General features: G+C 37.7%; 1 protein-coding gene across 3 annotated transcripts in view; it reads left to right on the top strand.

The window, feature by feature from the left end:
• xpo1b (exportin 1 b) overlaps positions 1-14256 on the top strand; it is a 20637-nt gene extending 6381 nt beyond the window's left edge. For all 3 annotated transcript variants that reach the window (XM_084393135.1, XM_084393136.1, XM_084393134.1), the window contains 22 exons: positions 1189-1261; positions 2188-2249; positions 2330-2374; positions 2517-2698; positions 4397-4445; positions 4764-4883; positions 5242-5370; positions 5466-5624; positions 5721-5918; positions 6002-6140; positions 6234-6415; positions 6498-6654; positions 6919-7082; positions 7217-7351; positions 7484-7667; positions 8169-8275; positions 10558-10752; positions 10922-11090; positions 11192-11326; positions 11702-11861; positions 12270-12366; positions 12743-14256. In XM_084393135.1, the coding sequence (XP_084249261.1) occupies positions 1189-1261; positions 2188-2249; positions 2330-2374; positions 2517-2698; positions 4397-4445; positions 4764-4883; positions 5242-5370; positions 5466-5624; positions 5721-5918; positions 6002-6140; positions 6234-6415; positions 6498-6654; positions 6919-7082; positions 7217-7351; positions 7484-7667; positions 8169-8275; positions 10558-10752; positions 10922-11090; positions 11192-11326; positions 11702-11861; positions 12270-12366; positions 12743-12889 (2988 nt within the window). In that variant the 3' untranslated portion in view covers positions 12890-14256. The remainder of the gene's footprint in view (positions 1-1188; positions 1262-2187; positions 2250-2329; positions 2375-2516; positions 2699-4396; positions 4446-4763; positions 4884-5241; positions 5371-5465; positions 5625-5720; positions 5919-6001; positions 6141-6233; positions 6416-6497; positions 6655-6918; positions 7083-7216; positions 7352-7483; positions 7668-8168; positions 8276-10557; positions 10753-10921; positions 11091-11191; positions 11327-11701; positions 11862-12269; positions 12367-12742) is intronic.
• Positions 14257-14607: the final 351 nt, after the last annotated feature.

Here is a 14607-nt window from a genome sequence, read left to right on the forward strand (position 1 = left end):
TGATTCCAACAAATCATATATCATTTAAAAAAAAAAAAATGTTTTATAGAGAATATAAAAATACCAATAACTTAAAAAAATTGTATTTGCTCATTGTGACTCATTTTGCTAGCACTGATCACATTTCTCCTCTACCCTATTTTGTTTCTCCTCTTGATCATGCACCAAGAAATATAGCAACATCACATGTGAACAATAAAGACTTTGCATGCTGTTGCAATGTTTTTTGGCCTTGCCCTTTTTCTTTTTTATATATTTATTTTTAAACCTCTTAAAAAATAAAGGTGAAAAGATCCTGGTGATTTGAGGAAGCGAAATCTGTCTGTATGCAAGTAACCTACCTCTCCAGGCCTCACCTTTAATACCCTCACATAGTGTATGATCTGTATTCCCTGTTTTGCTTTAACACATTTCCTTTTTGCGTCATGTTTTTTCTTTTTCCTCATTAATCCCTACAGTCGAAATGCTGATGATCCAAATAACACTAATGATCATGACAAGGACACTAATGCACCATGAATACCCTCTTAAAAGCAGCATGGTGGCAGTCTTAAGGCAGTCTATAGACCCAAACCTGTGGCTTGTCTTGCTGTTTTCTGAGACCCACACCAGTTATTGGTGGAAACATTAGTGTCACTTTAAAACAGAAAGGGGTTTGGTCTTTAGTTCGCCAATGGGAAACCGTATCTATGATGATTAAAGCCTTGTGAGTGGCCATTGACTCATAAAAAATCCTTCGGTTCTTTTTGTTTTTGGACACAGATGTTGCGTCGCTCCCCCCAAGCTGCTTGCTTTGTTGTGGCCGAGCACGGAATCAAACCATTAGCTTTTTGCTATTAACGTAACGTCTCCTTTCCTGTCTTTCACATTCTGGTGTGACATGGCCAGAAACAGCAAAACTTCTACAGAATCTCATGCAAACATTGTATAGTTTTTATGGGGGATTATGGCCTTTTTTTGTGTTCTCTTTTTGAGTTTGTAATAAAAATTCTCACTGAAGTCAAATCTGCATGATGTTTTTTTCAATCTGAATCCATTTGAAACAAACCAAAGAACGTGTGAAAATATATTAGGCAGTCAAAGTTAAGAGCAATTTTTTTGTTTTCCTTGTTTTACGGTACAGCTCTGGCAGATTGGCTGGTTAAAGCTTGGATCCTTAAATCTTGATTTGTTCTCTTGGCATTACAGTACTATGCTCTGCAGATTCTGGAAACAGTTATTAAAACAAGATGGAAGATTCTGCCCAGAAACCAATGTGAAGGTAGGACTGACTCACAAGAATTCCCCTTACCACTTTGAGATAAACGAGTAATTCATAGCTCAGTCTAAATCAATTCTTAAGTCATAAGCAGCTCAAAGGCTGGATTTGGACAAGCAGTGAAGGGATCATTGAAATGTAGAAGTAAACATTTCACTCTGTAACAGACTTGACTCTACAAAACGTTTTTAGCAGGCCAACACATTCATTAGTCAAGTGAGTGATTGCCAAGTTGAGCTGAATTCACCTTTTAAAAATGCACGGAAGGTTGTCTGCTCAGCTTAGTGTTCATTTGTTTCCAAAAAGACTAGAATCTGCTCTGTTAAAGATAAAATTAAATGAAAAACATGACGTAAGCACCTATAATTGATCAATAAAGCATCACTTGGATACTTTGTTCAGCTTAACCAACATTGATGTCAATGATGTGTATATGTGTGTGTGTGTGTATATATATATATATATATATATATATATATATATATATATATATATATATATATATATATATATATATATATATATATATATATCTTACACAAAGTTAAAGGGATAGTTCACCCAAAAATGTACATTCTGTCATCATTTACTCACCCTCAAGTTGTTCCAAAATGAATTTCTTTCTTCTGCTGAACACTTTTCCCCCCATACCTTGAAGTCAATGGTGTCCATCAACTGTTTGGTTACCCATATTCTTCAAAATATCTTCTTTTGTGTTCAGCAGAAGAAAGAAATTCATACAGGTTTGGAATAACTTGAGGGTGAGTAAAAATTTAGTTAGTTAGAAGTATGATTTTGCAGATCTGCAGATGATCAGACAGTAACAAGTCTTCTGAGAAGAGCTGCTTCCATCCGAATGGAGAGCTCATGGGGGTATGTGCTGTCTTACTGTATGCATTGACGCTCTTCACTGCTCTGCTTTATTTCAGGCATTAAAAAGTATGTTGTGGGGCTCATTATCAAGACATCATCAGATGCAGCCAATGTTGAGGTCAGTGAACGTCCACTTATTTTGTTTACTGTCTTCCCGTGGTTGATCTCTATTTTATTCTATGCTCTGCCTCCTTTCAGAAAGAAAAGGTGTACATTGGAAAACTCAACATGATATTAGTACAGGTGAGTTTTGTTTGACTACTTTTTCTTAGGGCACATTAGAGGGATTTATAGCCATTCATAATGATGATGTGGGGGCATATATTTGATGATTGCAATAAAAATGTCTGTTACCCTTCATGTTACTTGATGTGTTCGTGTTTAGATCCTGAAGCAGGAGTGGCCAAAACACTGGCCCACATTTATCAGTGACATTGTTGGTGCGAGCCGCACCAGTGAGAGCCTTTGCCAGAACAACATGATCATTCTGAAACTCCTCAGTGAAGAGGTGTTTGACTTCTCCAGTGGCCAGATGACACAAGTGAAAGCCAAACACCTGAAGGACAGGTGAGACCGCATTAAAAGAGAATAACTGTCATATTTTATGGTTTATTATTAAATAGGGGTAACCCTGAATAGTTGAAGATTCGATCCTTCGATAGGAGGAGCTTGATTGGACTACCAATCTCATGGTCGAATCTTCGCAGAGGTGTTATGAAACGAGGATCATGCCATTTTGGCTAAATGGGGGTGCTCAATGTCTGATTTTACATCTAACTATTGGTTTTCTGCCAATAAGTTATTATACTGCCTATTATGATAATGCTGTAAAGAAAAATGTGTAAAGAAAGAAGCTTTTAATAAATATTTTTAATGTGCGTGAATAAATCCAACCACCCCTGTGAGAGATTTAAGTTTCACTTTCCATGATCCATGACCGACAGAGGAGCATCTTGGCGGCAGGGATTTAAATCTTTAACAATATCTGGGATAAGAAAATCTAAAGTGTGGATGCACACCATCAGAAAGGATATTCTCCAAGGCTGGATTTAGCATCATGAAAACCATGATCGCACTTCTGCCGGCCAACGTTAACCAGTTGTTTTTCCTCAGGACATTCTAAAACGCTTAACGTGAAAAACGCTTAAAGGGCACTTTAACGTGGCTTAATGTATTTTAAGACAGTGATGTTAAAAGACTAAACTCAGTAAAGACCATACTAAGCATAGCCTACTATGTACAGAAAAGCAGATGAGCGCAGAATATGAACGCAACGCGTTTAACTACATGGTAAGCGTTTTCTACTGGAGGAAAATGCTTAACGTGTAATTAAACAGTTTGCCTTCATATTCTGGGCTCATCTGCTTTTCTATAGGCTATATAGTATGCTTTATTAATAAGGTGTGTACAGAATTTGATCTTTTAATATAAATAGTAATATATAATATATTAAGCCGTTAAGCGTTTTTCACGCACACATTTGAAAAGACTCAATTGGACACAGACAGAGTGAAAGACTAGATCAGGTAGGGTATAAGTGATTTCAAAACATTTCAGCTGGTTCTAATTAGATTTTTGGATGCTGTGAACATGTTTAGCTAAAAAGACTGCCACTCCAGTAAAGTGTTTATTGTTGTCTCTGCAGTTAAAAAGACAAAGTTGATAATTCTGGCTATTCTTTCGTTATTTTAATCATTTCTTTATTTTAATTTTATTTATTGATCACTCAGGGTCATCTAATTTAACTATTTGTGGCTTGTTTTGAATATATGTTCCCCTGCAGTTTAGGCATTTTGCACACATTTGTTCTGCACTTTGTGACTTGATTCTGATGTCTTTTATTTTGTATTTTTATTTATTAGAAAGGTGTATTCTGTTCTAATTTAATTCTGTAAATTAATTGTTGATTATTTTTTGGTGCATCGATGTTGTGCTGTACTTAGAGTGTAAGTGTACTTAGACTTACAATTTAGCTGATTTAATTTGATTTGCCGACGTGTGAAATGCAAATCCTGTCTGCGGTGTGGCCTTTCATCAGTTATTTATATTATTGCTTAGTTTTATTGATCCAAAATGTTTTTATACATTTTCTTCTATATATTTGTGTGATGTTCTGTACATCATGGCTTTAAAGTGTTAATTTAAAAATGGATTCCACATTGAAAATCCTTAGTCGGGGACACCCCTATTATTAAATGAGGTCATATTCACATTACTTCTTGTTCTTGTTAATTAATCTGTGGTTGTTTTGTGATCCATCTGCAGCATGTGCAATGAGTTCTCTCAGATATTCCAGTTGTGCCAGTTTGTGATGGTATGTATTGTTTTCATATTGTTTTTCTCTCATACAAAAAAAGTTTGTGAAAGTATATGCAGACTTTCTCTAAATCATTTAAACACTCTCTTAATTCTTTTTCAGCTTTTCTAGTTAATTATTAAATTATGAACGAACAATCTTTTTAATTTGTGATGTGGCAACATAATTCTCATAAACCTCAAAAGAAATTTTAATGTCACAGGAATAACATTTTAAAATTGAACCATAAGTTTGATTTGCATATGCATAAAACCCATGTTAATGGCTTAGTTTTATTGGCTTGAAATTTTTTTATTTTTTTTCTAAATTTTTTAGGAAAATTCCCAGAATGCCCCACTTGTGCATGCTACCTTGGAGACTCTGCTAAGATTTCTCAACTGGATTCCCTTGGGCTATATCTTTGAAACTAAACTCATCAGTACTCTGGTGTACAAGGTAACATATCTAAAGGTTTTATTACTCTTGCACACTTTGTGAAGAACTAGGAATATAGTTGTTTGATAGATGACTTCATTTTTACCTTTACTTATAAGTAACTCATATAAACCAACACTCATTCATCCTTTTATAAAAAAAAAAAAAAAAAAAAAACAATACTGGGCTGAAGCATGCTTCAATTGACCAATCAGAATTAAGTGTTCCAGACAATAGTGTAAAAACTATATTTATAGTGTATGTATTTTTGTTGTTGTTGTGCAGTTAAATAGATTCACGCAAAGATCATGAAAACACCTACAAAGATGTGTCTTTGAGGTAATTGTTGACCCCTCTTCTCTATTGGGTTGATTTGTAGTTTTTAAACGTGCCGATGTTTCGCAATGTGACACTGAAGTGCTTGACTGAAATAGCAGGAGTCAGTGTCAGCCAGTACGAAGAGCAGTTTGTCAGTCTCTTCACTCTGACCATGATGCAGCTCAAACAGGTAACCTCCTCTCTGGTTTAAATCAAAGTAAAATTCCCATTTACCCGTTGGTCTTGGGCTAGTCTGATGTTCTCTTTCTTACTTGTGTGTTGAAGATGCTTCCACTGAACACCAACATCCGGCTGGCGTATGCAAATGGTAAAGATGATGAGCAAAACTTTATTCAGAACCTCAGCCTGTTCCTCTGCACCTTCCTTAAAGAGCACGGACAGCTGATAGAAAAGAGATTGAACATCAGAGAGACGCTTATGGAGGTATGCACAGACTGAATTTGGTTATGGAGAATCAACATCAGTCTCTTTGCTGATTAGATGCCATTGTGTTAAGACCCTGTTTGTTGTTCTGTTCAGGCTCTACATTACATGTTGCTGGTGTCAGAGGTGGAGGAGACCGAGATCTTTAAGATCTGTTTGGAGTACTGGAACCACCTTGCAGCTGAGCTGTACAGAGAGAGTCCTTTCTCAACGTCCACTTCTCCCCTACTCTCAGGCAGCCAACACTTTGATGTACCGCCCCGCAGACAGCTCTACCTACCTGTGCTGTCTAAGGTTAGCTCACATACAAGAAATTCAAGATGAAAATTAAATTTTTAGGTAGAAACAATAAGGGATTTTGTGTTACTGTTTTGCAGGTGCGTTTGTTGATGGTGAGCCGCATGGCCAAGCCAGAGGAAGTACTGGTGGTGGAGAACGATCAGGGCGAGGTGGTTCGAGAATTCATGAAGGATACAGACTCCATCAACCTCTACAAGAACATGAGGGAGACGCTTGGTGAGCGCTATGCTCCTTTGTACTATGAATGCAGATTTTTTTGCCCACTAATCTGTGTTTATTATAAGTGTCATCATATTTCTCTCTCTGCAGTCTATCTTACCCATCTGGATTATGCCGACACAGAGCGTATTATGACAGAAAAGCTTCATAATCAGGTGAACGGTACAGAGTGGTCCTGGAAGAACCTGAACACGCTATGCTGGGCTATTGGTTCCATCAGTGGAGCCATGCATGAAGAGGATGAGAAGCGGTTTCTCGTCACAGTCATAAAGGTACAGAAATCTTAAAATGCAAAGATGTAAAGTCTTGTAATGAAAAATAAGAACCATAACAATGTTCCCACGTCATCTACAGGACCTGCTGGGTCTATGTGAGCAGAAGAGAGGCAAGGATAACAAGGCCATCATTGCCTCCAACATCATGTACATTGTTGGCCAGTACCCACGGTTCCTACGTGCGCACTGGAAATTCCTGAAGACTGTTGTCAATAAATTGTTTGAGTTTATGCATGGTGAGTCGCAAATGCTTTGAGCCTTAGAATAGAATCAAAGATTTGCATCTGTATACAGCTGTGATATCTTTTGGTCTGATTTTTAAATAAAAGCAGCTTTGATGTCAGATTTGATTACACATATACTGCAGATACTGCATTTCAGTAATTTATGGAGCATCTCAGTAATAATACATAAAGTTGAGCTTCTAATTTTAGCTTGTTTAGAAAAACACGATTACATCAGTTCTTTTACAGTTATATTTGACTATTTATTCTTCTCAGAAACCCATGATGGAGTTCAGGACATGGCGTGTGACACATTCATAAAGATAGCTCAGAAGTGCAGGAGGCATTTTGTGCAGGTGCAGGTGGGAGAGGTGATGCCCTTCATTGATGAGATCCTCAACAACATCAACACCATCATCTGTGACCTGCAGCCCCAGCAGGTATCAAATAACCCCATCTGTCTCAGTTAGCCTGCTCCATGTGTAACTGACACATTATGCTTTAGAAATGTTTAACATTTGAGGCGAAGTTCTTGCAGCTCTGCTGGACCTGAGCGACTGTTTGTTGTTCGCAGGTGCATACATTTTACGAGGCTGTCGGCTATATGATTGGAGCACAGACCGATCAGGCTGTACAGGAACATCTAATAGAGAAGTACATGTTGTTGCCTAACCAGGTGTGGGACAGCATCATTCAGCAGGCCACCAAGGTGTGTGTGTGTGTGTGTGTGTGTGTGTGTGTGTGTGTGTTTTTTCTCAAACATCAAATTTTGTTCCATGAAACTTTTTTTTTAACAAATTTTTAAGACTGACCTTAAATTTATGGTGTTATCCTGCTATAGAATGTGGACATCCTGAAGGACCCGGAGACAGTGAAGCAGTTGGGCAGCATCCTGAAGACCAACGTCAGAGCATGTAAAGCTGTGGGACACCCTTTTGTTATTCAGCTGGGTCGCATCTACCTGGACATGCTCAATGTATACAAGTGCCTCAGTGAAAACATCTCTGCTGCTATCCAGACCAACGGTGTGTTTTTCTTTAGACAATCAAATCTCTCTACTTTTCAGATTTTATCTTATGTGTGCGCACGTGTTTAAGACAAGGAGAAAGTTTAATTCTAGAGTTATCATATTCATGTGTATATTTTTCCGTGTATATGTATCTCTGTTGGTTGTCTCAGAGTGACAGATCAGCATTAAACTGAAGTCAGTCTGATTACACAAACTCGCTCAGCTGGAAGACAAAAGGCTGTCACAGAGCTTAGCGCTGTGTTGTGTGTGTGTGTGTGTGTGTGTGTGTGAACAGCGGTCTATTACAGGGCTGTCTGAGCAGCTATATATAGCACTGTAGCTAGAACAGAATGAGTCAAGTTTAACTAAATAGTTGCCTAAAGAAAATTCTTACTATTGAGAAAGTCTGACTTTCTCTGAATACTATAATGCATGGCATAAACAGTATATAATAGACTTCACTCAAAAACCATAAGTGCTTTGTTTATGTCTGTTTATTTGATTTGTTTTTTTATAGGTGAGATGGTGACAAAGCAGCCTCTCATCAGGAGCATGCGCACGGTGAAGAGAGAGACTCTGAAGCTGATCTCAGGCTGGGTCAGCCGCTCCAATGACCCACAGATGGTGAGACACAAATCACAGCTTTTAGGTAGGGATGCACCGAGATGAAAGTTCTGGGCCAAAACAGAAAATTATTTATTTATTATTTTAAATGAGCGCTTCTTTTATAATTGTATTAATATTAGACTTTTTAATGAAATTCAGTCATTTTAATGATACTGAATTTAAGAAATACAAGCCAATAAAAATAAAATAACCACACTTTTATTGAAAGTAAAATTGGATAGGAAATATATTAATATTAAATATCAATATATTATTCTTTATTCAGTTTTATGCAACAAAATCAGATTTAAAATATTTATTTTTTGTATATCCCCCAAATAATATATTGTCCTACAAAACTGCTGTTATCGGAGCATGTGAGCAGAGCGTAGCGGGGAGCGGATCAGTGAACAAGAGGGTAGCGTCATTTTACCAGCATTGCCCAGCACGGCTCTACCACTCCATGATACTGCACAGTAGGGCTATCCCAAACAGAATCAAACTGTGACGTGGAGAAGCATAAGGGTGCATCGCTAGCATTAGCATTAAAAAGCCCAGCTAAACCCAGAGATGATAGAATTATTCCTGCTCCCGCCACGGTGTACAGCACTGAAGTTTGAACTCATTTTGGCTACCACTATAAAGAAACTACAAAGGAGATCGACAAGAGTCATGTTGTTTGCAAAATAACCCATGCTAAATACAATACTCGGGAAACATTGAATCTGAGAGCTCATTTAACGTCCCGACACCATCCGCACTGCTGAGTGCGGCGTTTCAATAGAATATGTAAATATGTGCTGCACGCTTTCCTCTCAATAACAAAATAAACAAATGACAGCGGTGGCAGCAGCAAGAAAGCATCTAATAGTGATGTTGATGTTTTCAAAAGCTCTGCAATTCAGCACTCATGCTGAAGGCATGTTTAGTTATATAGCACTTTATACAATAGATTTCTTTAAAGCAAGCAGCATTACAGTATTACATTGTTTTTTTGTTAAGTGTCATGCAGTCATCGAGTGGACTATGCACTTTCTAGGGGCGTAACAGTAAACAAAACTGACGGTTCGGTACGTACCTCGGTACAGCAGGGGGGGACAAAACTAAACATATTATTGCATTAAATCTGTTTTATTTAAACCGTGGTTTACTGAAAAAATTGCAGCCGTTGGACGGGGCATGTTCGGTATGCCATGAGAGTATCCATGAGGTTTTTAGGTTTGAATATCGTTACACCCCTAACAATTTCTGTTGTTAAATACTTCAGAAATTAAAACTACTACACTGTGAACATATATACTGTGAATATAGGGAAAATAGTAAAGTGCAGGTTGTAGATGTATACCTAAAGAGTCACTTACTCTTTGCACAAAATAGTGCACAAAATAGTGATTAGTGATATAAATGCAAATACAGATTCCACTGTTTTGATTAAATAAAATAAAGTTTTTGCTCAGGTGTTATGCATATGGTGGTGTCGTCTTTATGGCAGTTTTTCTAAAATCTTCCTAAAAAACAAACAAGAAATGCAGTATCTCAATATACCACCTTTCTTACAGTTTTGCAATATATCGTATCGTAACCCTTGTATCGGGATGCGTACCGTGCCGCCAGATTATTGGTGATACACAGCCCTACACCTGAGCGTAGTACGTGATTAGAGCGTATATTTTCGGCCGTTTGTGTCTTTCGGCCATACTTTTAGGCAAAGGGTCTGTACTTAAAATCAATCTGTGTAAATGTGTAGTTGAAATTCTTTTGAGAAGTTTACCTACTCAATCTTAAACTGCATTCTCAAAAATTTTCATTCTTACAATTACAATACATTTTTTTTAATAAAATAAAAAGAACAAATATGACCGTAGCATATTTTTTCTGCAATGTGATAGATTAGACAAACCAAAATTTTAAATGTTATATATATATACAGCACATTGTTACTTTAAACTGTCACAGCACATTTAAAGTTAACTGTTGACGACAAGAAATAAAAAAAATAAAAAATTGTGACAGGATCTAAAATATGAACTTTCTCTTATGCATTCATCAAATTTTTTAACTAAAATCTTGATTTTTAGAAACGTTTTTCATCATGAGACTTTATTTGTCCAGCTCAAGGCTTTTCTGTGTCGTGCGTTTGATAGATCCAGTATTTCTGTCTCTGTGCAGATAATTCTGTTATACCTGCTTCAGGTCCGTCAGTTTGGACTTGTTCAGATTAGCGCTGTCCTTACACAACACACACTTATCCGCTCATCCTTTAAGCCTGTCTGCGCATGTGTTTATTGTTCATACTCTAGGTGGGGGAGAACTTTGTCCCGCCGCTGTTGGATGCTGTGCTCATTGATTACCAGCGCAATGTCCCAGCAGCAAGAGAACCGGAAGTGCTTAGTACCATGGCAACAATCGTAAACAAACTGGGTGGACACATTACTGGAGAGATCCCTCAGATATTTGATGCAGTGTTTGAGTGCACATTAAACATGATCAACAAAGTAAGCTGCCCTTATTTATCCATCAATATTGTGTGATAAAAATGTAATATTCTATTGTCGGTTATTTTTGAAACCAGACTGCATTTTATTTTTCTGAAGAATCTTTGGAAATTTGTCTATTGTTTGGAATTGTGAAGTGCAATGAATAATAATCTTTATTTTTGTTTAGGATTTTGAAGAATACCCAGAACACCGGACGCATTTCTTCTATCTGCTGCAGGCGGTGAACTCTCACTGTTTCCCAGCATTCCTGGCTATCCCACCAGCCCAGTTTAAGCTTGTGCTTGACTCCATTATATGGGCTTTTAAACACACTATGAGAAACGTGGCCGACACTGGTGAGAAAACAGATGCACTCATCACAGCCAGATGTCAGATTTACCCTAATCATTTATCATAACATGCATACAACATCTGTACATTGAAAAATGTCACGTAGGCCTTCAGATTCTCTACACGCTGCTGCAGAACGTGGCCCAGGAGGAGGCGGCAGCTCAGAGCTTCTATCAGACATACTTCTGTGACATCCTACAACACATCTTCTCTGTTGTCACGGATACATCACATACAGCCGGTCAGTACTGGCCACCCTCCCTTTTCTCTTTTTATTTATTTATTTATTTTTTGCCTGAACACTGTAACCATGTAGTGATCATGAGTGTTAAGGTTTTCTAAAATAATCATTAAAATAGTGCAGGAATAATCAATTTAATGATTTAACAGTTCATATCAATTTCTAAAATTATTATTTTCTAATTTAATTTTAATTCTGAATAATTAAAAAATCTTTAACTGCTCAGATATTTACTGATTTATATCCAGTGAAAATGAAAGTTATAGCCACGTTGTTGTTTTTTATTTATATTATAAAATTAACATACTTTTTTAGTGACATGATTCAATCTGTAAATGCCTCCGTTTGTTCAACTTCTGCATATTTGTCATCCAGGTTTGACCATGCACGCTTCTATTTTGGCGTACATGTTTAACCTTGTTGAGGAAGGAAAAATCAGTGCAACTCTGAACCCCACAAACCCAGTAAACAACCAAGGATTTATCCAGGAGTATGTGGCCAACTTGCTCAAATCAGCTTTCCCCCACTTACAAGAGTGAGTATCCTACAAACTAACGCCCCACAAGAACTTGCGCACTCCAAAGACTGCATCTGGAGATGCACTGCATGAAATGTCACTTTTACAATTACAGTAGCGTCACATGGTTTGATATTTTGTTGTGTAATGTAATGGAAAGTGTGATGTTCCAAAACATTTAGGGCCATTGTATGTTCTTGGCAGGTGTTGTCTTAACATGTGGATTTCTTAAAGAAATATGTAGATTGTTCTTTGCAATTGGTTAAATGTTACACAACATATCTCTTAGGTATAAGCTTGTTCTCTCTCAGTAGACAGCTTGCTCTGAGAATAATTAGTTAAGTTTTTCTCACCAGCACTATGTTTATGTCTAGTTTTATTAGTATTGCCTTTCTGACTGTATGTTTGTTTTCTTTTTCTTTGTAGTGCCCAGGTGAAAGTATTTGTGACTGGCCTGTTCAGTTTAAACCAAGACATCCCAGCATTTAAAGAACACTTGAGGGATTTCCTTGTACAGATCAAGGTGAGCCGTTTATCCTACTGAGACAAGGCCACTGAAAACCATAATAGTTAATTGCATAATAATGGTTATTGAAATATGTTCTCTTTGTAATAAGCAAATAGATCTGTTTTGAAATCAGTAGTAATAGTGCTTATGTGGATGAGAGTTCATGGATCGAGGAAATAGATATGGTGTGAGAGAAAGCGTGCTGTCCCTTTGACCTTTAAGGGATCGTGAAGCATGGTGTAACTAAATGGGTCATCTGGAGTGCACAGGGACAGAGGCTGTGTGTGAGATGGAGAGAGGGCGATTATGGCAGAGATGACAGCATCCTGGCAGAGCAGTCAGTGCAAGCTGAACCCACTAATTGCTTACTTGTTTCTCTGTGTACCTGCAGGAGTTCGCAGGCGAGGACACCTCTGATCTGTTTCTGGAGGAGAGGGAGGCTTCGCTGCGCCAGGCGCAGGAGGAAAAACACAAGCTGCAGATGTCTGTGCCTGGCATCCTCAACCCTCACGAAATACCAGAGGAGATGTGCGATTGAGTTTGCATGCAAACATGCAGCGCACACACTTCGCTGACTCCTAAACAAACTAAACACACAGCTAAAGCGGTGTTGTGGCTACTCTTCTGTGGGCCCCCTGTGTGTTTTCTCATAAGTGTGTGTGTGTGTGTGTGAGTACTTTAGGATCTTCCTGTGAGGAGGCGATTTCTGCACTTGGCTGTCTCTTGACCAAAACAATGCCAATATGTAAACGATACCGTCACCCAGTGGCCCTTTTTGCATAGTACGTGTTTCATACACACTTTTATGTATTACCTTTCCATTGTTAACTGCTTACGTTTGGTCACTTTAATCCAAACGATGCATGAAGTGTCACATCTGTACAATTAACTCGCTTGTGCTCGCTTTTTTTCATTGCCCCTCTCCCCTTCTATTTCCTCCTCATGTATTTGTTTATGTATATTATCATGTATAAAGACCAGAGTGCAGTTTGTTGTGTTTGCAGAGAGCTGTATGTGTTCTGGCAGCAGGTCGATGGTACCTAGTGTCAGTGTGTGGGACAATGAGCTGCGCACCTGATCCACCCAATGAGAATGTCAACGAATGTCTGTGATTGGTGAGTTTGCAGAGGTGCTGCATGCTCATTGGCCGGCGTTTCGTGTGTTGGGAAGCCAGAAGTGGTTCGGGGACTAAAGTAGCTCTCAGCAGAATGTGAAGTAGATCGCTGAGTTGAACGGTCTGATAGATGCTGCTGTGGTTGTGAGTGGGACTTGGAAGTGGTGCTCCGTTTGCTTTTTCTACACGGGAGTGTTCAGCAGCCCTCTATGTGTTCATATCAGCATCACTGTAAAGCATCTTTACTACCATGGGAACACACAGATGTTTCGTCCTGTTTTGTTGTGGGTGTGCGAGCGTGCGTGCGTGTTGTCGCTAAGCCGACATCAGGTTTTTTGTTTTCCTCAATGAGGACGGTTGCTCCTTTTGTGAGCTTTCATTAAATTGAAGTTTAAAAAAAAAAAGTGGTTGAAATATTTATGGGTTCTTGTAGGCTACACCTTTATAACTGCTCATGTTAACTCACTCAGAGACTGCTTTGGAGTTTTTCAAATTGTACTAATTTACATTGTTTACCATGCTGTAGTGCTGCAGGACACTACTTAGAGCAAAATAAATCTCAGTTTACATTTAATTTTGTATTTTTGCATTTTTCATTTTTATCTTTAAGTCCTGTCCAAATAAAACACAAGATTTGTATTCAGAGAAAAAGACGTAAATGCCAACATTCTCATTAGGAAGTAGAATGTACCAATCCAAATACTGATGATCAGTGGTGAATTTCCCATTTAATATGTGTTGCATTTGTTGTGAATCTTTTTGAACTGATTAAAGTTGGAAGAATTTTATAATTCTGTCTGATTTCTCTTGGGTTTGTTCTATATTTTGGGTGAATTCATAGCTGGAGATAAGAAGTGCACTACAGGGAAATGAAAAATGAAAATGGTCATTTATTTACCCTCATGTGCACTTTCTACAGAACACACAGAAAAATTGTTTTTTGCCTACAATTAGCCACTGGGGTGCAGTGTTGTTTGGACTATTACTATTTATATATTATTTTAGTGTTTATTAATGTTTTGAACTAGCTTTCATTTTTATATTCTCTATTTAAGTTTAGGTTTTAATAATTTTTTGTAATTTGTGTTAGTTTTTTAGTAGTCAACTTCACTTAACTTCAACTTGAATATTTCAGTTAGATG

Source organism: Rutilus rutilus (assembly GCF_951802725.1).
Source record: "Rutilus rutilus genome assembly, chromosome: 21".
NCBI lineage: Eukaryota > Metazoa > Chordata > Actinopteri > Cypriniformes > Leuciscidae > Rutilus > Rutilus rutilus.